This window comes from Blennius ocellaris (genome assembly GCF_963422515.1).
Source record: "Blennius ocellaris genome assembly, chromosome: 3".
NCBI classification, from domain to species: Eukaryota; Metazoa; Chordata; class Actinopteri; order Blenniiformes; family Blenniidae; genus Blennius; species Blennius ocellaris.
This window is the reverse complement of record NC_137652.1, coordinates 21,253,678-21,279,379: the sequence shown is the minus strand read 5'-3', so window position 1 is coordinate 21,279,379 and position 25,702 is coordinate 21,253,678. Positions and strand designations below refer to the sequence as shown.

General features: G+C 42.0%; 1 protein-coding gene across 4 annotated transcripts in view; it reads left to right on the top strand.

Annotated features, from left to right (window-relative positions):
- Window positions 1-25,608, top strand: part of myom2a (myomesin 2a) — a 47,542-nt gene extending 21,934 nt beyond the window's left edge. For all 4 annotated transcript variants that reach the window (XM_080520650.1, XM_080520651.1, XM_080520653.1 and 1 more), the window contains 22 exons: window positions 8,221-8,395; window positions 9,800-9,921; window positions 10,315-10,502; window positions 10,806-10,932; window positions 11,142-11,320; window positions 12,726-12,840; window positions 13,895-14,054; window positions 15,402-15,508; window positions 15,597-15,641; window positions 15,726-15,862; window positions 16,566-16,710; window positions 17,178-17,237; window positions 18,097-18,164; window positions 18,517-18,630; window positions 20,332-20,419; window positions 20,504-20,542; window positions 21,528-21,633; window positions 21,757-21,920; window positions 23,052-23,088; window positions 23,176-23,198; window positions 23,492-23,547; window positions 24,364-25,608. In XM_080520650.1, coding sequence (XP_080376776.1) covers window positions 8,221-8,395; window positions 9,800-9,921; window positions 10,315-10,502; window positions 10,806-10,932; window positions 11,142-11,320; window positions 12,726-12,840; window positions 13,895-14,054; window positions 15,402-15,508; window positions 15,597-15,641; window positions 15,726-15,862; window positions 16,566-16,710; window positions 17,178-17,237; window positions 18,097-18,164; window positions 18,517-18,630; window positions 20,332-20,419; window positions 20,504-20,542; window positions 21,528-21,633; window positions 21,757-21,920; window positions 23,052-23,088; window positions 23,176-23,198; window positions 23,492-23,547; window positions 24,364-24,912 — 2,804 coding nt within the window. In that variant the 3' untranslated portion in view covers window positions 24,913-25,608. The remainder of the gene's footprint in view (window positions 1-8,220; window positions 8,396-9,799; window positions 9,922-10,314; window positions 10,503-10,805; window positions 10,933-11,141; window positions 11,321-12,725; window positions 12,841-13,894; window positions 14,055-15,401; window positions 15,509-15,596; window positions 15,642-15,725; window positions 15,863-16,565; window positions 16,711-17,177; window positions 17,238-18,096; window positions 18,165-18,516; window positions 18,631-20,331; window positions 20,420-20,503; window positions 20,543-21,527; window positions 21,634-21,756; window positions 21,921-23,051; window positions 23,089-23,175; window positions 23,199-23,491; window positions 23,548-24,363) is intronic.
- The last annotated feature ends 94 nt before the right edge of the window (window positions 25,609-25,702 follow it).

Genomic DNA, 25,702 nt, shown 5'->3' with positions numbered 1-25,702 from the left:
CAGTTACTTGTTTGAAAAAGGTGTAGAGACTCAGCCTTTTGTGACAAATGCATTGAGGTTCTTATACTTGCCATGTTTTTGTTCACGCGGAGTGTGAGCTGCAGGAGTGTGAAGAAGGTTTTACATTCTGTTGCCGTTCATAAGCAGGCTAAATGCAGCAGTCTGGCCTCAGTTGTTGGGCACATATGAGCTGAACACTCCCAGAAGAGAACAGTCATTGTAGTGTTGTTATTATTTTTGTCACCTGCTACGCTGCTCAGGCCGGACCGATGGAGAACTTCTCTACTGGTTTGCCATTGCTGCCACCAACAGGAAGCTATTAGTACCTGTTGGAGTGAGCATCCTTACACTGTCTCAACATGTCATTCACTGTTTGATTCCTCTGTGTGTGGAAATCATCGCGCAACATATCACTGATCACATTTTTAGTTCCTCAAAGAGCTGCAGAGTTTTTTGTGACGGCCACCCCCCCACACCCCCAAACAAAAACATTTTCCTCTCAAATGTTATGACTGCCTGTAACAACCACTAATGTGAGAATTCAATGCAGGTTTTTTGGGTTGTTTTTTTTTATCCACAAGCTGCTTGGCATTGAACATTAAAGGTTAAATGGCAGCATGTTTTGAGTTTAAGTACATTTAGCCTGATATTTTGCATCTACAGTTTTTTTTGAAAAGGCACAGTTTTATTTTAGAGTGGATTTCCTGTAAATTTCTTTGGAGGAAAAAAAAAAAAACTTGTGAAAGATCACTAACCTAAACTAAGAGGTTTCGTCTTCTGGGAGTTAAACACCGATCTCAAGCAGCTCAATGTTTCCATCTGCTGAAATAATACAGTCAGTTTAACCAACATGGGCGCATCTGAAATCATACATTTGTGACTGAGTTGTTGTTTCAGACTATTTTTCAGTTTGAAAGTCCAGGTGTCTATATTTTTGTTTATACACTCACTAGATTTAAGATCATACTAGTTATATTCAGTTTTGAGTGTGGAGGTCTACAAGGTGAACATTCTGTGCAACGTTTTAGTGTCAAAGTCGGATTTTTATCTCCAATACATTCAGTGGCGGGCTCAGTTAAGGTTTGTAAGAAATGTTGGAGACTTTAAGAACTTATATGAATGAACTGACATTTTGGTATCTGTAGCCACTTCTTCATACAAACCAAACTGAACCACCCACCCGGTAAGAATTTCAAAGAAAACAGATTTTTTGGGGGGGGACCCATTTTTTAATAGTAGCAGACACAATGATCAGTGATGCTGCCATGAACGCGAGCTACCTTGTTCCTATCAAAGCCATGCTGTCAGGGTGAGTTTGTAAAAACACCTATAATGCAACAGCTCCAGAAGTTTGACATTTCGCTGTTGTATGCTCCAGAAGGCTCCATTAAAATTGGCTTCATCTTGAGATGGTAGTTTTTGGTAGTAAAGGTTATTATGGCTCTATTTTACCAGTACTGACGACTCGAGATGACTTTATGTTGTATGTGATCTAAAATGTGTTTGACATCTCTGGTATCAAGTATATAGACATCACCACTACACGTAAGAGATTAGCCATACTACAGCTTTTATTTTCTTACAGACGACTTCACTGAAATGAGGCATTGTATAAAAGTAATTTATTCAAATCAGCAAGGGTCACAACAATGGCACAGATGTCAGCCCTGGAAAAAAAGAAGAAGAGGTAAAACCATTAGAGACACAACTGCATGTCAGTTACATCAATGATCATAGCTTACTTAATATCTTCTCACCTCCTAATCTGCTCAGGCTTAATACTTGTACTTCACTTGCTGACCATCACCACCATGATGCTGGTTATAATACTTGTTGTAATGCGCATCATGCCAGAAGTCCTTGCCCTGCTCAAAGTTGCTGCTGAAATGAGACACTGTGCCTGGAGGATACTGGCCAGTCAGGAACAAGAAGTCATAGTAAGGATACACGTTGTAGTCTGGGTAGCTTGGGTGACCTGGGAAGAATTGCCCGGACTGGTCGTTGGGATCGAAAAAGACAGACCCAGGCAGAGCCACAGGCCCACCACCCGGCTGGAATTGGACACCTTGGGTTTCTGTCTCGGTATCAAAGTTGCCGTGTTCGAAGGTGTTCTGCATGTGCGACAGTTCACCCGGCTGGTACGGTCCACTGGGACCTAATGGATCACCGCCATGGCTGTGAGCACTGTGGCCAACTGGCACCACACTGCTTGCTCCTGCGCCTCCTCCTGCTCCTCCTCCCGCTCCTCCCGCTCCTCCAGCTCCCCCAGACCCAGCTCCTCCATCAACGTCGACATCAGTAAGAGGAGCAGGCGGTGCTTTGAGCCATGCTACATCTAAGGAGACAAGTCACAAGCAGTCAAGCAATGTTAAAGACTGAAACTGGAATAAGACCGAATCAACTGATTCTTCCACGGTACTATTTTTTAGGATTATCTACCTTGGGTTGCAGCTGGTCCCCTATTTTCCAGTACTGAACCCCCAGGATAGCTGCCCCCATAATACACAGGGGCATGGCCCACAGGTCCAACTGGTTTTCTCCCAACACCAACCTGGGAGTATGTCACCCCAACTGGAACACTACCATGACCAGTGCTTTGGTGGTCAGAACCTGAACGTACACACAGGAAGAGCCAGAGAAATGAACGCGATCCAGTTTAAAAGAATAAGCATTTGGAAATTATGTTGAGAGAACTATACCTTTTTTGGTCGGGTAGCTGTAACTTGCACCCAGCATCAAGGTAAAGAGCAAAAACCTAGTTAAAGAAAAACGTGAAGAATATGAATAACAACTACGCAACTCAGGAAAAAAACAACCAGAAGCACAACTGCCTGCTTACCCTGAGGAGAGGAAGCCCGCCATCTTGTTGTCTGCTGCCTGTGTAAGCCCGTGAGAGCTTTATAAATGCTGGAGGGGGGCTGCCCTGACCAATCAGAACACAATGACTTAACAATACACAGATGCAACAATACAGGTTGGTGAATCCACCAACCAGAAATGCAATTGTGTCAAAGTTGTTCCAGCTGGCTTTTTGGTGGTGAATTGTACCAGCATATACATTGAGTCACGTTACAAGCTGATAAGAAGGTCGCCGTGCTTTACTGCCGGCTGACCATCACAAAGAAATGCAAGTTTACATCTGCTTATTTGTTAAATATTCAACATTGTTGTCTGTAGAATTTAAGCAATAATTTGGATAGTTTTAATCTGGACCCCTTCTCACATGGTGGAGTCTTCCCGCACCAAGTATAAGGACTTCGCCAACCATGATAGGGTTACACCCAAATATTGTTGGATCCAGACTGCTTGGGGCCGACTTACACATCATGCCCTTGGGACAACTCGCTCAAACAGGAGCAGGATGATAGGCACCAAGGACAACAGTGCAAACTGGAAGACTGCCGCCGTCTCTCCCCCTTCGTGTGATCTTTTAATCCTCATCACCCTGGAGAAATGAAGGACGCCTCTGTCCCACTCCAGCAGCCAGCAACCCCCCCACCCCCACCCCCCTCCTCCTCCAACCTCACCTGTGAGGGAGCGTGTTACCTCAGTCACATTTATGAGTCATTAGCACCAAAGGTCACGAGGCAGCGTCCATCAGAGCAGCACCAGGGATGAGGAAGAGGCCACGTCACTTTGTTTAACATACCGGCGATATCAAATAGCAGGTGATCAAAAGATTATGAGGAAAAAAACTAAACAGTGATTTTTATTTTTTTTCTAGTCTGACATCAGTTGTGTCAGTTCATAGTAAATTAGACGTTCACTAGAGTGTTTGGAATAATATAGACTCCTTATGACATTTGCCAGCAGTAAAAATACCCTCAATGAAGCTCGTAGGCCTGTAGAATATTTCTACAAATATTAGAAGGAATGCGTCACTCCATTACGTCTCCATTTAAACAGTGAAAGCCAAACAGTTCAAGAACAAACCTGTCGCACATTCGCACCACAAAATAAATAGTTCTTCTGCACATATGCGAATAGATGGACAGCAGTTGAGAGTCACCAATAATGACAATCCAACTTCATCGTCTGTCCATACGAGTGTCCATGTACTCCTTTTGTTAATGTTTATAGTGCATTGTTTCTTTGATGAAACCACACTCATGCATGCAGAGAACAAACAGCGGTGCCACTACAGTCAGGCATGCTGACTACATTATATTCAGTGTTAAAGTTGCCGTCTAAAGGCAAAACTTTCCTGAAATGAAAATGCAAAAACAACGATGCATTTTCACTTGAAGCGCCATGTAAATGGGGCCCCGAGTTTGATACTCCTGATTTAAAGTGTCAAGCTGAGCTGAGTGCAGCAGAAATAAGACAGGAGTTGATCAGAAAGTGTCACATTGATGAAAATACATTTTACCCAGACATCCATTCACACAGCAGCTCTGCCTTCAGCTCCTGTCAATGACCTTGGAGATAACGTCAGCTCCAAAGCTATAAACTATTGATAACAGCCCCAGTCACGGCCAGAGCCATCTGTGGTAGGCATTAAAACCCGATTGAGGAATAAGACATTGGTAAAAGCTCAAACAGAGTGGAAACCGGCAGAGTGCAGGTGGAGGGAACTTAAGGTCCCACTGAATTTTGATCTGTCAGGATTTGACCAGATACAACAGCAATGTTGACACCGTGTGACCTGACTGACCCTTCGGCGTCAGTCCCTCCTCAACATCTGTTGAGGCATGCAAGGATTTAGCATTTTTATTTTACCCAAACAACTGTACAGATAATGAACAGTGGGCCAGCCCACTTCAGACGTTGGCTGTAACACCTGTGCCTCAGCGCAATAATATTTTGGCTAACCTGGCAGATTTTGACCTTCCAGACTGTGCAGCTCTAACAGACATTGTTCAGCACCTTACAGCGATGACTGTCGTCCTGAGACTCTGCCCACAGTCTGTTTGGAAGAGAAAAAAATACTTTTAACTGTGTAGCACCTTTCCAAAGGCTCTGAAGACGGCAGCATGGAATCTAGGTTTTATTTAGGTTGAGGTGTAAGACACTTGCATCAATGTCTTTCCGTCTGGATGGAGGTCAAACTTGGCAACTGATGACCATTATTCAATTATTAGAAGTATCCACTTTTCATTCAAACTGGGAATTTTGCACAAAGTGATAATAATTATGATGTATAATATGCATCACCTGGTTGGCTGCACAGCTTCTGACGACTGAACCAAAGATACTCATTAAAAGTGTATTTGTATCACGATGAATCAAAAATATAAATGAAATAAAGTAGAATGTAAAATAGCAGAGAAAGAGGTTTTCTTGTTTGTATGATTCTATATTTACATTCATGGCTGTTTCATTTCCTTTAAATGCAGTCAGCTTCATTAGAGGTTGTCCAAAATAGCAGGATATCAACTGTTTATGAGTGTGACTCTTAAGGACAGGTCTGACCTGGTATGAAAACTAAAGTGAGCCCTGACTGTGCAAATACACACTTTTGTTCACTTAAAGGGGGCAGTGCATTTTTTTTTTTTTTTAAAGAGGGACTGTATAAGAATGGGACTTCTGACCCGTTCTATTGTTCAACTCATTATAATCTGAAGTAATGAGATTTGATCTGTTTCCTCACACAGCCCCTCTTTAAATAACCCAAACTGTCTCTCTTTAAAGCTTTTTTTTGTTTGTTTGTTTGTTTTTGCTCCATCATCGAAGCATCTAATTTCCCACCCCCATCCCCCGTCCCCCTGTCCCCCCGTCCCCCCCCGCAGTGCTTAGCGGGCACTGGAGCATGGCAGCGGATCAACACAGCAGTCAAACTGCATTCCCCCCGTTACCCCGTTTATGATTTGCAAGACGGGCAAAAGTACCAGTTCAGAGTGTACTCGGTCAACCTGTACGGCCCCAGCGAGGCCTCAGTGCCGTCCGAGCCCGTCCAGAAGGGGGATGAGGATGGTAAGAGCCGGGACACACACACACACACACACACACACACAATACACTGCATAATAAAATTAGAGAAATACCTATAAGGGACTTTGAAAGTCATTAAAATAAAATATTTCTCTTGTGTCAAACAGAAGTTATTTTCGTAAGATTGCAGCCAAGCCGACAATAGTTTAGTCTGTCAAAACCTGGCGGTCCAATGGATTTCATTTCCCAGCGCCACTTGTAAAAGTGAGGGGTGAAGTTGTTCATAACTTTTTAAAAGCAGTTCTGACATTTGATGTTTAGAATTCACAGAAAATCGGCAGATACAATAACTTCATTGTTCCTTCTGCATCTTTTCATGTCACCCAAGGTTTCACATGCCCATGGACTTAAGTTTCAATTTTGACACAAAGTTTTTGATGTCATTTACAGGTAGAAAGTAAATATAGTGGCAGCCACATCTTATCGTTAGAGATCAGTTATGGTATTTCAAATGTTTATAGCATGTTCGATACCTTGTCCCCCCCCCCCCCCCCCCCCCCCCCCACTGGTTTCTGCATCACTTTGCCCAGGAGGTAAATCATGTCCTGCTGTAAAGACTTTTCATATTTCCATACCTAAAACAATCATTACCATGCGTCTGTGACCTTTGTGTCAAAGTGAGTGACTGTGTGTTGCAGGTGCGGCAGAGGCGATTGGTATGTACGGGTCAATAAACATTTTAATTTTTTTTAAATCACAGTTTCTCATACTTGTATGGTCACAAATGACCTCATTCCCCCACTATGTGTGTGTCTTGAGTTCAGTGAGTGGTGGTGAGAGCACAGAGATAAGGTTTGAGTTATTAATGGAGAAACAGTAACCGGATGATCAAATGACTCGTCCTGCATGCACATTGTGTTTAATCATGTTTTAATCCACAGACGGCGCCACCACAGGGTCACACTCCTGAATCCTCTGGGTTTGTGCATGAGATGCAGCCACAGCTTGTTCTTTTTTTTAAAAACACAAAAATGCTCTTTCTGATCACGGCATACTATAAAAGTGGCTTCTTTTTTTTTTTTTTTTTATTAATACATGTGTGAAAAATCACAACCACAGATGGCAAATATTCATCAATTCTGTTCCATGAGGGAGTTTTTAGAAGGGAAACAGGAAATTTCAGCACCAATACTTGATATGACACTCGTGATGTATCATGATGCAGAAATTTTGAAGGTTTATTTCATCTAATCTGATATTACTCGGATGTTCATATAAATTATAGTATCAACAACTGTCAGATTTGTTTTTGTTACTACAGTTCAATGACATTTCAGGACATCCGTTCTAACCACCATATCATCTTACTGCCTACATCTGATGTTATCTATTTCATAAATGTTGTTTTTATTGTGAGGCTTAAGAGAAAAGTGCAGTGCTTTTGAGAGAATGTATAAATTGTGTCTCCATTATTTAATAAATCTGACTTCAGCTCAGATTTGCTTGACTTCATGTTTCACTGACTTCTTTTCTGGAAGAAAATCGGGAGCTCGACTGACAACAGTGTTTTTGTTGTTTTTTGGGGGGTAAAGGATGGTAAAGCTGTCACTATATGAAATGATGAAGGGAAAAATGTATCTGTTCTTATCATTAAAAAAAATGGCTTAAGTGTTTTTAAGCCTTTATATGAGTTTTCTAAAATTCAATTTATTCTCAAAATTGCAATTAACTTTTCTTAGAATCAAATATTGATCAATGAAAGATGGACGTAGTTTGTGCATACCAAAAAGCAGGGCTCAAATCAACTGTATGTGATGTAGATCTGAATATTCAAACCAAATGACTGAGAGTGAAGTTTTCACTAAATATAGAGGGGAGTTTCTCACATACACGCTGATGTTAAAACTTATTGGGCAGCTGCTGTTTTTTTTCATGTTGTTTATTTATTGTCATATCATCTGGTTGAAACTTGACATGATTGGAACATGAACCATTAGACAAAACATTCTATCGCAGTAAAATGTCATCTTGCATAGTGTCCATCGTATTTAACATCCCAAATGAAATTCTACAATCAAACTGCTGCTTGTTTCTACTGGTGGTGGTTCTGATCAATCCTACGAGATTCCTTTTAAGATCATTTTCAGCATATGTTGTGTATAATGTAAGCAATGTCAGATCATTTACCTTGACTGTATTTGTATGTGACAAATGCATTATAGCAGGTTCTATGTTCAAGAAATTTGAAAGATTGTTTTTAACTTAGAGTATACATTTTGGATCACAGTCCCCTCACGTTATTGGTGAATTATTGAATCCACGTGTAATCGCCGTTTCTCATTGGAACAGGCGTCCCTTCTGCTCCCGGCAAGGTCGTCGCCACCAGGAACACCAAGTCTTCAGTGTTTGTGCAGTGGGACGCCCCCACACATCTGAAGCACCTCATGGGCTACTACATCGACGCCCGTGCGGTTGGAGCCAAGGAGTGGTTCGCCTGCAACCACAAGCCTTTCAAACACAACAGGTCAGGGCGCTGAAGTCTGAAGCAACTCGCGGAACAAGCATGCGTTTGGATAAGCACGTCGATATTTTTTTTTAAATGATAAATGTTTTATCATTAATATTGATATGGGGATTAGGTACAAAAAGAACCTTTGTAAGCACAGGGAGATTATGTAATTTATACATAGAAAGGTCCAGAATGAACCCTTTATATCCATAATTGGTAAATTCCTAATTACTTTTTCTCTTTTCACCAAAATAATACAGACCCATTTACACAACAATGTTTGCAAGTGAAAATGTGAAACTTTTGTTGCGTTTTGGGTTCATTTGCAATGACAAAGCTGCTTGGACCCAATGAAAAGACAACTTTTTGAAAACGCTGCAGCACCGTCTCCTCATAGACGGAGGAAAATGATACTTTTCTGAAGCGCTACGACTGGCCATGCACGTCACGGCTGAAGTAAATAGTTCTTAACATTTTCAGTCGATGGACAATACGAACAGTGTTTCCTCCAGAGTGTCATGACTCCCAGTGCATATTCTCCAGGGACTTTGTAGTTTTATTGTTGACAGTCACTGTAATAACCATCCAATTTGGTCGTCTGTCCATACAAATATACATGAACTCACCATCTGGGCATGAGTGTGTGGTTACATTACATAATGATGAGCTACTCACTGGTGGCTCATCATGAAAACAACATTGTTTTCAGTGTTTCTGCTGTTTCTGTGTAACGTTGCAGTGTAAATGCAAAACCTTTTTGAAACGAAAACACAAAACCTATGCTTTTTTCAACTGAAATGTCGTCACATGAACGGGAACTTAATCAAGATCAGAGAACAACATATTGTATTTGGTGCAGCTTGTGTAAAGATTGACAAAACCTTGACGCTTCACTTCCATGTCTGGGTTCAACTTCACGTGTTCACATAAGATGAAAACTGCCTCCGACTCTGATTTATTGCTCCAGATTGGTGTTTTTATTTCAAAGATGCGATCACATAAAAACTGTGACATTGATGGTCGACACGTTGTGAGCCAGTTTATCGGCCTGCGATGAAAGTAACTTGGCTCGTTTGGTAGGGTGGGTTGTTTCTCAATTGGAAGGTTGAAGGTTCAATTCTCTATCTGTCCACATGTTGAAGTGTCTATGAGTAAGAGCCTGAACCCAAAACTGGTGACAGTGGATGGACTGAATGCCGTGTTAATGTGATTAACAGTGTTAAGTGCTTTGGGGACGGGAGAAGCACTATATAATTGAAATCCATTTATCATTTAGTACAAACCACTAGGGTACTGTTCCATTTACATATGAAATGAAGATGTAAATTCGTGGTGTGTTTATTTATTTAGTTGTTTATTTGTTTATTTTAGTTATCTGTTGTTCGAAGGTTTTGTAAAATGTCTATGTGCGTGTCTCAGGTTTGTGGTCCACGGTCTGATCCCTGGAGAGAGCTACGTCTTCCGTGTTCAAGCCGTCAACCTCTACGGACTCAGCGACGAGTCTCAGGAGTCGTCTCCCATCGCGGTGGAGCCTGCTCTCGGTAAGACAAACACCAGACACGCGTGTCACTGTGTGAACGTTGAACTCGTCAGAAAAAGAAGGAAACCTGAATCAAACGCTACTTAAGAGGAAGAGGAGTGCAGTTGTAGCTAACAATTGGTGTGATTCCTGTTACTGTCCTGTTTAGGAAAGGGCGTGGAATACGGTATGTAATAAGGAGGTGTGTTCATTCTTTCCCCCTTCTTCACCCCCCACTGCACCCTGCCTTCACACTTTGGTGTTTTGACCCACAGCAGCGCACCTTTCAAAAGTCCCCTGCATTGTTCCTCCTCACAGAGCACTCAGAATAAAACCTGCCATGTTGGAGAAGCTGTGCAAGATGAACTGTCGTTTGAATGTCCCACTGTATTTAACTTGAAATGTCTGGATCCAGCCACTCCCAGTGCTCCATACGGCATCAGCATGCTGTGCAGCACCGGCTCCTCCATCACCGTGGCCTGGAAGGGTCCCAAACACTGTGGCGGCTCCAAGGTCAACGCCTACTACATCGACAAGCGTGACGCAGACATGTCGGTGTGGAAGGAGGTCAACCTGGCTGCTATCACGGAGAGAGTCTGCACTGTGAGTGGCAGTAGACAAAACACACAGCTTCAAGGCATTTCAGAGCAGTCTTTCCCAACTGGGGATCAAGGGCCGCGTGGCGGGGCAGCAGGGATCACGAGGCTTTGCTTAGTGTGAGGATGCTAAAATTAGTGCATGTGTTTTCCAATCTTTACTGTAATAATTTGGCAAATCAGAGATCAGACAGGGCGTCCTCAGAATTTCTTAGGTACCTTTTGGTTGGGAGCCACTGGTTTACACAAGTTCACGAGTGGAGTTTTCAGATCATGTTATCATTAAAAAATACTTTGTTTGTCTCTTCAGGTGGACAACCTGACTGAGGGAACCTTTTATGAGTTCAAGATTCAGGCCGGAAACATGGCTGGAGTTGGTGTGCCATCCGCTCCCAGCTCTCCAATGAAGTGTGAAGCCTGGACGATGGAGGAGCCAGGTAGATAACTACTACAGCAGTGTTTCTTTTTTACTAGAACTGTATTCTTTCACCTGCCACAAGGTGTTGTGATCATTTTAAATGGTTGAACGTGGCTGACATTTCAGTGAACGTGTCATCAAGCATTCTCATGCCGTACAAACACCATCGACATTGAAACAAGAGCATAAGGAGTCCTCCATTTGACAACCATCTGTGTTTACTTCCAGGTCCTCCCTACGACCTGAGCTTCAGCGAGGTCAGAAGTCACTCGCTGGTCCTCTTGTGGAAGGCTCCGGTTTACACTGGAGCCTGTCACGTCACTGGATACTTGGTGGACATGGCCAAGAAGGGCTCATCAGACTTCGTTACTCTGAATCAGGAAGTTGTGAGCAAACACTTCCTGCAGGTAGGTCACTTCCAAAGATGTGAATTAGAAGCAGTTTGTGTGCTGTTCAATTGTACACAATACTATTTAACTCGACTACAGTTCAAGAAAGCAGTAGTGTGTTTAAGTCAACACAGGCTATAAGTCCTATTAGGACTCAGGCAGGAAGACAGGACTGTCGAGTCAACAGTCAACCACAATGTTGCTTTGGATTTTGGTAGGAAACTGAGTACCTAGACCTGCCCTGTTGATTTCAACACCATCGGATGAATGGATGGATGGATGGATGGATGGATGGATGAATGGATGGATGGATGGATGGATGGATGGATGGATGGATGGATGGATGGATGGATGGATGGATGGATGGATGGATGGATGGATGGCTTATTGGATGTGTATTTCTGTGTTGTGTGGTGATTGTTGTTGGGTAGAAACGGTCAGAATCATCAGGTTGTCCTTGTTTTTAACACTCTGTACCGTCTGCCTGACAACAGCTATTCAAACAAAGCATGACCAGGATGTGTATTGTTATTAGTGATGTTGTACATCTTTTTGAGGCAGAAGTAACTCTTTAGTTCATCCCGTGACTGGAGAGGGCAGCCAAAGATCTTTTTAACCGGTTTTGATTCCAATCTTTGAGCACTGTCTTACACACATATAGTCAGTGTGCTCTTGATACAGCACTAATAGAAAGACATCACCAGTAGGCTCTGTGAGATAGGATTCTTCCTCAGCACCCTCAGGTCTTTTTCAGCAGTTCGTGTGCCAGGTCGGACATTAAAATATTGTGTGGCCACAAGAAAAATGGATGGTGCAGCAGAAACTCTCCCAAAAATAATCAATAAGTTTCTATAATTAGTCCTGCTTCTATAATTACTGTTTTGATTCCTACAACAAATTGTCCATGTGCTGAAGTGTACTTGAGCAAGTCGACATCAGACAGTAACTTCTCACTGTAGACCTGAGGGAGGCAGAAGACTCAGATCACAAACTGCCATCAGAGAGAGAGAGAGATATGGGATGGTGACATGTAAAAAGCACAGAGTAAGAAATGAGAGCAAACTGAAGTCTTTCAGCGGTCTAAACCTTCAGCACCTCAACTAGAAATTGGGCCATGATGAAGTCAATTCATCAATACTTCAGTGTCGAGGACCTCACTGCTGGCACGTAATGGAGTTCTCAGAAATCTCTGGTTCAAAACAGAGCAGGCAGCATGTAAATGAGATGGAAGTCGATGGGAGACACTTCTGCTACAACTGCACAGCTTTTGCACAAACTATTAACCAGGCTCCACACTTTCTATCAATGGAAATAATCAATAATCCAATCACATCCACAAGTTCGTCAGTTTTGAGCATACATGGCAAACTTCAGGTTTTTTGTTGTCAGTGTCACACAGTTGACAGGATTATTTTCTCCGCAGGTCACTGGACTGGAGGAGGGTGAAACGTACGTGTTCAAAGTTCGTGCCGTCAATGCAAAGGGAGTTGGGAAGGCGTCCAGCCTCTCCGATCCGGTCTGCGCTAAAGCTCTTCCAGGTAAACAACCTGACGCAGGAACAGAAGATTTAGCTCCTCATGGTACTGCATCCTGTGTAGCGTTTATCAAGATGAAACACTGACTGTACTATAGAAGATTGTGTTGTGACTGTAGAGCACATTTGTTGGTGTGTTTCTTTTGTGTGTGTGTGTGTTACATATTTATATACAGCATATGTGTGCTCCATCCATTGATTTTAATAAATGTCATATAGCCAGGTCAGTGAAACCAGAACAATGTCTTGAAATCATTTGTTTTTACAGAGCTGAGACTGAAAAGCCTGAAGTGTAATGCTGACCGAACTGTATTCACCAGAGATCAAACATGAGCAAGGAACATTCATGGGGAGGAGAGACTGTGTAGTCTTAGCTTAGCTTAGCGTAGCTTAGCTTAGCTTATCTTAGCTTATCTTAGCTTAGCTTAGCTTAGCCTCGCTTAACTTAGCTGCCCTCACGCATCTTTCTTTCTATTCTGGATGCCGCCTGCTTCCAGAAGCGGTTGTTGGCTAATGCACCTAATGCGCCCCCTGGTGGAACATCAGGAATTACAGGATGAGATCAAATGAATGTAGTCGTTATTATGATGATTCGACTTGGGCTAATCTGTACCATTCCCCGGCAGGCTGGATTAAAAAGACCAATGGGCCAGTTGTGGCCCACGGGCCATAGTTTGCCCATGCCTGCCATGAAGGATAGATTTTCTCACACTCTGTGGTAAATATAGTTAAATAATGGGGGTAAATATGAAGACCAATACATATAACAGGACATTCACAGGCTTTTTTTTTTATTTTTTTTTTTTATATAATTCTTTTAATGTGAAACACAACATATTTTTCTTACTTTGAAATCTGCCTTCATAGAAAGATTAGGTTTGGTCATGTTATAGTGCTTTATAAGTTTCACAGTATCCATCGTTTTGGTTTTGTTAGTGGAACTCTCCCCCATCCACACACACCATCTCTCTGTGAAGAGGCTTGAGTGATGAACTTGAAACAAAGCTTTGTTTCTGTAGTCTCCCAATTGATTACGTCTCCGTTTGTCATCTTTTCAGGCACGAAGGAAATTGTTGCTGGTGTGGACGAGGAGACCGGAGACGTCTTCCTGTCTCTGGAGGCCTGCGAGATCTGCGAGACGTCCAAGTTTGAGTGGTCGAAGAACTACAAACCCATCGGCGACTGCCCCAGGGTCGCAGTAACAACCAAGGGCAGAACGTAAGCAGGCTCTTATCTTTTCACAGAGGATTCAAGGACGGCTCGCTTTTGATTTGGTTTCCACTCTGGCTCCCGTGAGGAGGATTCGTCCTCGAAGGACAAAATGTTCTTCTGCACAGCCCAAAACTAAACGCAGCAACACAAATAGTTTGTTCTCCTTTTTGAGGCTCGACCTGGTTCACCTTCTAAACTCACAATGACAGCATGTCGGTGAAAACATCTTGTTTTTTTCTGATTTAGTAAACAAGCTCAAAGAGGTCATGGAAATCATCCAAGTGTTCTCCGCTTACTTTCACATGTTGTCAGACATTTGTCCTTTTTTCTGGAGAATTAGTCACAACACCACAGAGCTGTGTTTTATTTACTTTTTATAGTAATCAAAAATATGTTTTACTCAATTTTTACTGAAGTATGTTTTCATAAACTAAATGCTACCTGAGCTTTAGTGGGAAGTAGGAATGAAGAGTTTAAAGGTTTTCTAAGCAATCAAGTCACAGATTACATTATTTACCTGGAAATCTCCTAAATCGTGAAAAAAAAGCTTCACTGAAAAAAAAATTATTCTCAGTCATTTTCACACACAAAAACAATTTGTTGAGTTCATATAATTTAATTATGTCACACATTTCTATCTATTCATATTAAGCCGATTGAATCCCCTTTATTCATATTATCTGAATAAGAATATGAACAATTTAACAACAAAAAACTCGATATGTTCATGTTACTCAAGCATATTTCTCATTTGTAAACTAAAAAACTGCTGAGTTGATATTTTTGGAGTGTGGAACAAGACATGGTTTGCCTCAAACGCCTGCATACTCTGATGAAATGAACAGTTTTTCGCTGCTAAATTGGCAGATTCTCAAATTCAATATTCAAATTCTGAACCTTCAAGGGTCTTACTTCTGAACGGTTCATAAGAGACCCTCGAAATTTCCAGGTATTGTTCTTTACTATTAGATGTCAGTCGTCTCGTGGTCCTCTTGTTAAATAACCTCAGATCATGATCTCCCTGTAGGGTTTCATTTAAAACTAAGTGCACATCTAAAAAAAAGCCTTTGAATTGAGTAGGACAATGGGATGAATTACAAAACCTCAAAAAATTAGTAGTCATATTTGAAGCTGCAATTTTAGATCAAACTAAACTCAATGAAACAATCCCCGTGGATTTCAGTATTTCCCCCAGTATCTCAGGAATACAGGCAACGTGAAGCCAATGATAGTTTGGGAAAACCTTCTGATATCCACTATGACACAAGAAGAGGGCCGTTTAGAAATGCATTGTCTTTGTCAGGGACCATTTTAAAATGTAGTGGTGGATTAATATCTGTGCTCGTGTTTCAGCTCCAGACTCAGTTTCACCAACCCCGATAAGGACGACTTGGGAAGATACTCGGTGGTGGTCACCGACACCGACGGTGTCTCAGGCAGCCACACTCTCACCGAGGATGGTAAAACCAGGAAGTTCACCTCCGTCACTTTGAGTCTTTGCATGACTTTGCAGTTTGTCCTGAGGGTTTCTTTTGACCTGCCTTGCAGCTCTGAACACCATGCTGGAGCTCAGCTACGCTATCAGGCACCCTGGTGAGTCCTCGGCTTTAGAAAACTGGAAATCGTCACAGCTCAGTCTTTTCTCTTGATCTGATCTTCACCTTCATCTCGGTGCAGTCGTTCCTCTGAAGCACGGCCTGAACTACGAGATCCTCCCCAAAGGCCACGTTCGCTTTTGGCTCCAGGCTGTCAAGCTGTCGCCGTCCGTCTCCTACAGGTTCATCGTCAACGACAAAGAAGTCAAGAGTGGCGAGGTACGATTTCACCGCTGAGTGCCTTCCAAAAAGATTGATTCCTGCACTCTGATGACTGAGGCTGCAACATAAACTGGCCCCGTCTCTGTCTTCTGTGGTATTCTTTCCCCCACAGTTACCCCCATTCGCACGTCGTCGTGGAAACCAAATAACCACAGACATATTGTTCCCATCAGCCAGTCGGCTCTAATTTCCCATTAATTTCTATTTCATCATACGATTAAAATGTTTCAATACCGTCACTTGACTCGCAGACAGGAAAACTACTTGCCTTGGTTCTCTCAACTCTGACACCCAGCCAAAAATAGAGAGTCCTTTCTAATCTAATCCAGGAGATTAGATCTAGGAGTGGTTCCTAAACCAGGCTCCGTCTATAAAAACAAAGCTTTTTTATGAATTTAATTAATCTTAAAAAAAAAAAAGAAGAAGAATTTGACATGGTGAATTACTGAAAGTTATGTAGAGCCATTGTTCAATGAATGTCTTGTCGAAGGTTTCATGAACAAAGTCGCAAATCAACTTGTATTTTCAACAAAGATCGTCTGAATGGAAGCGTGAAACCTGGAAGTTATTTCAATATGTCTGAATATACTGTGACTGTTCATTTACTTTGTGTAATTCCAACAGATTTCTTATTTTAGCTGCAGTGGGTTTGGCGTGTTCAAGTGGGTAAACTGTCAGTAAACACGTGTCGTCCTCTCAGGGCTTTAAGATCAGCCATGACGTGGCTACCGGAGTCATCCAGATGGTGGTCGAGAATTTCACCAGAGCCAACGAGGGCACGTACACGGCGCAGGTCCACGACGGCAAGGCCAAAACCCAGAGCTCCCTGGTGCTGGTGGGAGACGGTAAGACTGGATCGGCGTCACGTGGTCAGGTTCAGAACAGCCGGCAGATCATCAGCGCATTAGCTAAGAGATGCTTTTGTATTCCTCTGTTGCGTTACAGAAATATACAGAAATATTAAATAAAGTGGGCTTTCGATGTATTTTTGTTCCTGCATAATATAAATGATATTTAAATCATAGCGGTCCAAACTAACCATGAATGAACAGTCGTCTTCTTGGGGCGAATGTGTTATGCTATTTGTGTAATATAGTGCGGTAATTGGAATTTATCCTTCACAGTCATGCTTTTGTGTGTGTACGTAAAAAATTATGACATATCAGGACATTATAACCCGATTCAGGACTGGTCTGGTGGAGCGAATGGTGAAATGTCCTCCAGACACTTTGTTTTACACTGACATGTCATTTAAAACACATCCGTGTCGTGTGTCTTTTGTTTAGTGACTGTTGAGTTTTGTCTGTTTCAGTGTTCAAGGTTGTTCTGAAGGAGGCCGAGTTTCAGAGGAAAGAGCACATCAGAAAGCAAGGTGAGAAAACACCACTGCCCACAAACACTGTGTTCGGTTTCCTACGGTCACATTTATGCAGAGATGAAGATTTGGTTTGTCAGAGTCTGTGGAAATTGACACATTTGTTTCTTACTGCTCCAAATATTTGATAAGACGGTAAAGGAGGTGTGAATAGATATGATTGATATTTTCAGTACAAACTCAGTGGTGGGTGTCGCTGCTGTTTTTAGTAGTAGGTGGAACCTCCATGTCTCTGCATGTGGGTGAGAATATTGGGAGGGGCTTAGATGTTCAGCAAAATATTTACATTGAAAGCAGAATTAAGGCGGAAGATATTTGATGCCAATCGTTAAAAATATACTTTTTACTTTTATCTGGTGCAGATTGAGAAGTTAAATGGTCAATTGGCACTTACCTGTAGTAGATAAACTGGGAACAATAAATGTTATTATTTCACAAGGTCTTTTAAGAGTGTTACAATGTTGTAAGGTTATTTCAGGTGGTTTCAAGCGGAGGTGTGATGATGATATGATTAATTTGTACTTGAATCTCATTTTGCTATTTTGCTTAAATATATATTGTTAGTCGCATGAATTCAGATTTTTATAAAGATTCACCTATTCTTATACTTCCTTCACAGTCAATACATATTAGTAAGTAATGAGTGTCCACGCCTACAACAAACTGGACTTTTACCTGGATTGACAGAACGTCTGTGGTTTCTAAAGCCCTGTTCATCACAGCTTCAAGAAAATGTTCAGTATGTTTCTGGAAAATGATGAATTACAGATGAGCGTCCACTTCTGGAGCCTTCTCTGGCTCTACCTTCATTTTACTTTATTTTAATGATTAATATGCTTCTATCTTGTGATTTCAGGTCCTCATTTCTCTGAGTATCTGTACTTCACGGTGTCTGAGGAGTGCACCGTCATGCTGGCCTGCAAGGTGACGACACGTCGATCCCGACAGCAGCTCTTTATTTAACCTCAAATGTGGAATATGTGAAGTCCTTTTGTCTGAAACAGTCCAAAACAACAAGAAATGCAAAGACAAATCTTCTTAAGTTAATAAGACAAACATACCATAGCTAAATTGATTTCTGGAACACCACTTTGTACCACTAGAGGGAGCAGTACTTACACTGCCTGTTTACAAAACTCTTGAGAGAAGTGTCTCATTAGCGCCACCCAGTGCAGAATAGTGGCACCACCTTGTCCTGACATACTTTTACTTTATCATTATCTCTTTTGTTTTATTTTTTTTTCTGCGTTTACTGAATCCTTCATGTTTCTCTCAGACGGCGAATGTGAAAAAGGAGACATCTTTCCACTGGTTCAAGGAGGATGATGAGATCGTCCCAGAGACGCCTCCTAACGTCATGTCTGGAGCCTGCGCTCTTCCCATCCCACTGGTAAACGTCTGCAGCTCGACGCTCAACCGGCAGACCGCATTTAAATTTAAAAGTTTTTCTTTGTTGTGGAGGAACAACCCAGGTCTAAATCTGTTAACACTGCATTACATTATCACTATGATACTCAAAACCATTAATTTTTTTAGCCATTATTACATCTTGCAAGTTCTTTATTCACGTTATTACTTAATGAAGTGTTTTGCCTCTTCATCATGGAAAAGCTCCTCTTGTTTCCACTTTGTGATCACGATGCTTTCACTTTTAAGATGAGAGCTGATTTGAGAAGTGGTGGCACCGTTTATAATTACAGCGGCAATAAAACAAGTATAAAAACAGACTGTTTGGGAGCCTGTTCAACAGGTTGTGCTGTAAATAACTCAACAGCATATTACCGACTCTAATGCGTCAACAACATTTAAGAACCTCTGATGGAACACAGTGTAGAAATATTTAACATTTAGAAACATTCTCAAGGTTTTAGTCCTGAAATAAATAGAATTTTCATTTATTTTACTCTGTCACCCACAGATTTTACTCTGAATGAATGGCACATATTGTTTACTTTTGGGAATTGTGTTGCAGAGTATGTTTTCTCTATTAATGAATATGACGACTATTCCATCAACTATTCCTCTTTTTATTTCGTAAACGTCACAAAACCTGCAAAAATAGTTTTTATTGCCAAGAAATTTAGTGACACTGTATTATTTTCTGCAGTTTTATGCTACATCAATCAGGTCATAACTTTTTAGATTATTGGCAAAATGTTATATTACAAATAATGGATCAAGTATCTTATTAAACGTTTGTCAAGTTACTACGTTATTGGCTTTGTTACATTAAAAAAGGCAGAAATTACAACATTATTGGTTGTTACAAAGTACCACAGCTGAAAAATATGGATATTTTAAGTATAAGTTGTGAAACACAATATTATTTGGGTGTTTTGTTTTTGCTCCTTCGAAAGGTTTTTTTTTTTTATTTATTAAATTATTTCAAATTGATGGTGTTTATTCCTACTAACTTCAAAATGTAACGCAACAGGTAAAAGGTCAGTTTTCGCTATCATGCTTTTAAGTGTTTCAGCTTGTAAAGTGTGAGCATTGAAAGTCCAACACATGCAGAAAATTAAAGTTAAGTTGGCTTCGATGCTTCTTTTGAAATTCAAAACTATTTAAATCAAAGTCTGCTGACATCATTAAACCTTGTTTACACAATAATGTTTCCAAGTGAAAAGGGAAAACTTTGGTGTGTTTTGGGTGTGCGTTTACATAACAATGGTGCTCGGAGTCACAACTTTTTGAAAATGCTCTGACTCTGTTTCCAAGCGCACCACGGCAGTAGTAAATAGTTGTTCTGCACATGCTCAGTAGAAGGACAATCAGACCAATGTCCTCCAGAGTGTCGTGACTCCCAGTCCGTCTCCTGGGACTTGTAGTTTTATAGTTGACAAAAACAATGCCTTTTCACCTGAAACATTGTGTAAACGGGGCCTCAGCTTCTACAAGTGTTTACAAAAAAAACTTGAAATTGTTGTGTTTTAGTGTTTTAGTGCCATCATCACATTCAATTACTATTCATTTTTAACCCAGTTTTGAAGATAAAAGAATTTCCAGCTGCACCTCACTGTTTCCTGAATTATCTTTAAAGTTGTAAAGCGTCGTTTCTGCTCGTGGACGTGATGATCTGGTGTTTGTTCAGTTCTCCAGGAAAGATCAGGGTGTGTACAAGGCTTCGCTCAGTGACGACAGAGGAAAAGACATGTCTGTCTTCGACATCTCCGGCCAGGGTAACTTAAACTCTCAGCCCCTTTATATGGTTCTACTTCAGACCTCTTTAATGTTTCTGAACCGTTTTCCTGCCGTCTTTTCAGTGTTTGACGATATCATCAACGCCATCGCCCAGATTGCTGGTAGGTTTAATCACATGATGAATAAACTGAATTATACTTGTTGACCTACTGGAGGTTGAGAGAGTCTCTCCACAACAACCCCCCCCCCCCTTAAGACAAATCCGGAGCTTGTGATTTTCTCTCTCGTGAAGAAAAGTGCTTCATTTAATAGAGCACGGACAAATTTAGAAAGTTTTCTCAGGAAGGAAACGGCAGCTTGAAATGAGTTACAAGGCTGAATCAACATTTCTATAAGCTTTTCCCAGAATGCTGTCTTTCTTATCCTAATTCTTAGTCTCTGAGTAACAATCACGATTTTAAAAAAAGGTGGAGAAAACCAATATCTATTACAATAGATTTGATCAGAACTGATAATAAATTAAGGAGCCCTCAGCTCAGGGTCAGTATTTACTGAGGGGTGAAAACATGTGCTTTATATCTGAGCATACAGGAAGCTGATGGCAGATAGAAAAATACTGTAAATGATATCTATTTGTCCCGACCTGGGTTCTTCAACCTGTCTTGACAGTTCGTCACACAGACTCGACGTGCTTTATTACATGTTAATTGAACTCTCTTCAACAATCAGTGGTACAAAAAATAATTAATAAATTGAAATAGCAGCTTTAAATCACAGGAAATCAAAATCGGACACTTTATAGCGATAGTACCCATAGTTTAAAAAACAATTTGTGATCAGATTAAATGGCCTTTTCACATGTTTGGTATTCTTTATATATTGTACATCTGTGCTTTCAGTCTATTAGAGCTTTTATTCTGTTTTGGGGTTTGTTTGTTTTTTTGCATCAAATTGTGCTTTTATGGATGCAAAGTGCTGTAGGACCTACTAATTACTATAAACTGCTGTAAAAATCATTTTTGATGGATTGTTTTCATTTTCGGGGGGGGGGTTACCCTTAACTTTTAACTGTTAAGTCGTCCTGTTTTGAGTTGATGCTGTGGAGAGTTGTGTGTTTTCAGCAGAGTGTGTGTTCTCCTCTGTCAGGTGCGTCTGCCTCTGACCTGGTGCTGCAGTGTACTCCAGAGGGCATCAGGCTGCAGTGCTACATGAACTACTACACAGAGGAGATGAAGACCGTCTGGAAGCACAAGTACTCCTCAAACGCTTCATCTCACTCCCACTGTCACGTCAATACGCATGAGGCTTTTGGTGCTGAATCTAATATCCATTCCCTCACGGTAAATCTTGGTCATTTTGTGTTGCGACCCTGCAGGGAGAGTAAGATCGCCTCCTCTGAGAAGATGAGGATCGGCGGCACGGCCGAGATGGCCTGGATGCAGATCTGCGACCCCAGCGACAAGGAGAAGGGCCACTACGCCATCGAGATCTCGGACGGCGTGAAGACCCACACCAGAACATTCGACCTCTCCGGACAAGGTCAGAAACTCTTTTCTGCTTTTGCTGCAGTGCAATGCTTCCCAAACCACTTCTTTACTTGTAAGACTTCAGATTGCCTCTGAGAGTGGTTAGAGATCTCATCTCGGGCCTCCGACCTGCTAAAACATTCAAAAATCTATTATTTCTTTGAAATGTTTACAGTTTGGTGGTTTGACGGGCTGATTGGAGCCTTTTGCTGGCCGGTTCTGGCCTTCATGCCTTATGTTTGACACCCCTGCTCGAGATTAAGAGTCTTATTTCGAGTTCATGAGACATTTGCCAGTGTGATTTGATGATCCCTGAGCGGGCAAAGCCTCAACCCTCCCTGTGATCTCTTTTGCTCCAAAAAGAGTCATGGACCCCAAAGGGGGAGCCACCATGTCACCATTACATTCCGCCATCTAAAGCTATTATTATTATTATTATTGAGGCAGCTGCGGACATGACATAAACGTGAATCGGACATAGATATTTTAGATTAGATGAAGCTTTTCAACCATTTTTCTGCAGTTTCCCTCAAAAATGTTAAGAGAAGTCTCGCAGCATTACAGTCGACTATAAAAGCAGGAGAATCTGGACTGGGAGTCATGACACCATGGAGGAAACATTGTTCTGATTGTCCAGCTACTGAGCATGTGCAGAAGAAACTATTTCCGACAGCCGTGGTGCACATGACCTGTCGCAGTGTTTCCATGGAGACAGAGTCGGAGCGTTTTTAAAAAGTTCATTTCCATAAAGTTGCATTACAGTGGCTTCGTTGTCTATGAAAGTTTTCCATTTTGAAAACATTGCTGTGTGAACGGGGCCTAAATCAGTAGCGTGCGCTGTTTCGCATGTCTGTCAGAAACAATCCTCAGTATGTCCTGTTTGTAAAGTTTTATCCATGCAAACCGTCAGCCCAATATATTCTTGGTGTTTATGTAACATTCAGTTAATCACATTGAGCTTTCAGCTGAAATCAGATCACATTTTATGACCAGAAAACCTCAGATAGGGAACCACTAATCTAGTAATTCTGCCTTTTTCTATTGAATATTAGTCCTGTATGTGTTTCGATTAACCTTGATTGTTTTTTAATCAAGTCTGTAAAACCTTTTGTGATTAAAAAAATGTGCTGTTGTTTTTTTCCAGCATATACTGATGCCTATGAGGAATACCTCAGACTGAAGTAAGTCCTGACATGATCCATAATCGTGGTTGTAATGTTAGTTTAAACATGTTACACTCATCAAACTATTCTGTTTTGGTCCTGCAGAGCAGCTGCATTCGCCGAGAAGAGTGAGTACAGAAACTTACGAAATGATTTTGGCCTGTTTATTATTCTTCAAGCAGTTTATGTCATAGACATGTTGTCAAGACTCTTTAACTCCTCTGTAAACATTTTGTACATTCGGAACATTTTTGTGTTACGAATAAGTTGTTTGCTTTCGTGAAAAAGTGCAAATTACTCCTCCTCCTCTTCCTCTTCCTCCTCATAGGATTTTCCAATTCATGTATATCAAAGGAAATTTAGAGAAACTTTGAGCTTAATAGTTGGGATTGTGTGATTAAAAACCGTCTCTCCCTCTCAGACCGTGGCAGAGTGCTTGGCGGCCTGCCGGACGTGGTCACTATCATGGAGGAGAAGGTGAGGATCACTGAAACTTTCCCATGAGTCAAAGCTGCACGACAACTGCTTTTAGACAGTTAGTTTGCTTCATTATGTCAGGGAGCTGCCCGGGCAGCATTCCTGCAGGGCGACGGCAGCAGAAAAACAAGAGAATGGGCAGCGCAGGGCCTCACCTCTTCATTCACCTGACAGACCAGTGATCGCTGGAAGTCTTTCTCCCATGATATGCCTGGACTCAAACAAAACTGCACGCTGAGAAGCACACAGTATTATTACAAAAAGCCAAAACACAAAGATGGAGGCTGCAAAATAAACACACGGGTCACAGCATGAATTCAAAATGCTACAATCTTAACAGACAAAAGTCAAAATACATGACGAGAAGACTTCAGCAGTGTCAAAATTTCCTTTCCTTCGATTTTGTATTTCTGTAGTTTTTGTTGTGAATTTTGCATTAATATTGAAGATTTTTCTACTCATCTGGAGCATTTCTGTTGTTTTATTTGTGTGTATGCTGCAGGTTCCGCATTTATCTTTTGACTTTTGCATTTCTTTTGCTGTATTTGTGTTGTGGCTTTTGTATTTGTGTTTTGTTTTCTGTTTATGTGTTGTGGCTTTTTTTTTTTTTTTTTTTTTCATTGTTTTGACACTTTTGGGTCATTTCACTCAAAGTACAAAATGTTGAGATTTTTTTTCAGCTGCAACATTTCTAACTGAAAGTTGTGTAAACATCCCAGACTTTTCTTAGACACCTTTTCTCTGGTCCACGTGAGCTCAGGCTCAAATATAATACCTGTATGACCTTTGACCTAAGTTGCTTGTCGCCCCCTGCAGTCGCTGAGCCTGACCTGCACCGTGTGGGGCGAGCCGACCCCCGAAGTCACCTGGTTCAAGAACGAGCAGGAGGTCGCCTCCACCGAACACACCAGGGTCATGTTTGACGGGGGCAAGTTCGCCAGCCTCGTCATCAACAAAGTCACCCCCGAGGACTCGGGCAAGTACAGCATCAACGTGCGGAACAAGTATGGCGGCGAGTTCGTGGAGATCACCGTCAGCGTCTACAAGCATGGAGAGCAGCTGCCCGAGCCCAAAATGGGACAGCCCAAAGGGGCCACGCCCGCGTCCACGCCTGTGCCGCCCAAGTCCCCGGCCCCCCCCTCCAAGACCCCCACCCCCACTCCCTCTAAGTCCCAGACCCCGGCGCCTTCCATGAAGAGCCCGACCCCCGGCTTCACCCCGGCTTCCACCCCGGGCCCCAAGTCTCCCACCCCGGCCCCCAAGTCCCCCACTCCCACTCCGAAGTCTCCGACCCCAACGTCCCGCGGCGCCAAGTCTCCCACCCCGCCCAGATTCATGAAGTCTCCCACTCCGCCCAGGAAGTAAAAGACGTTGATGATGTCTAAGGGGTGGGGGTTGGGGGAAAGGGGGGGTGGCGTTCGCTGGAGATTTCGAGCATGAGTGTGAAGCCATGAGCTTTGAAGTTTAGTTTGACCTAGAAGTTAAAAGTCCCACTTTGTAACCTGCTGCCTATTCTGGACTACAACTCTCCATTGTGATGACATGTCAGCTGTTCACTGTGCTTTTCACACAAGTGGGGGGAAAAAAGGCAACAAAAAAAAACAACCCCCAAAGGGCTGTGGTAGATTGTTGGTAACATTTAAAAAGCTGCACCTTCCACTGTGTAACGCTAGTGGAACGACCGTATCAGTACTTTGTGGATGTCCAGAGAGAGACGTTGGTTTGACCTTAAAGTCTATCAGTGACATCCATGAGAATTAACTCACAGCCTGACTGCCAGATCGTTTGGTAACTGATGACGAAACCAAAGAGAACCACAAACATCCGGTCAGTCCCAGTGTGGGAATTCATCACCAAGCACCACATTGTCACACTTTTGTTTTTCTCCCTCATTGTCAGCTTTGTCTCTCCCGGGTAGATCTCATTGTTTCAAAGGTTCACATGCAACCTGCAAGTGAAGGTTTTCACGTTGGGACCTGGAGAAGTCCGTCTGTCTGTCACATCTCCTGCTTCCTCCCTCCCGGTGCTTTGTGATGGCAATAAACTTTACCTATCAACCTCCCTCTGAGCTCCACGTCTCTTCTCTGTCCTATGTTTCTCTGTCCAGTTTTTGACAAACATTCGGTGCTATAGCACCAGGACTGTCTGTGTTTTC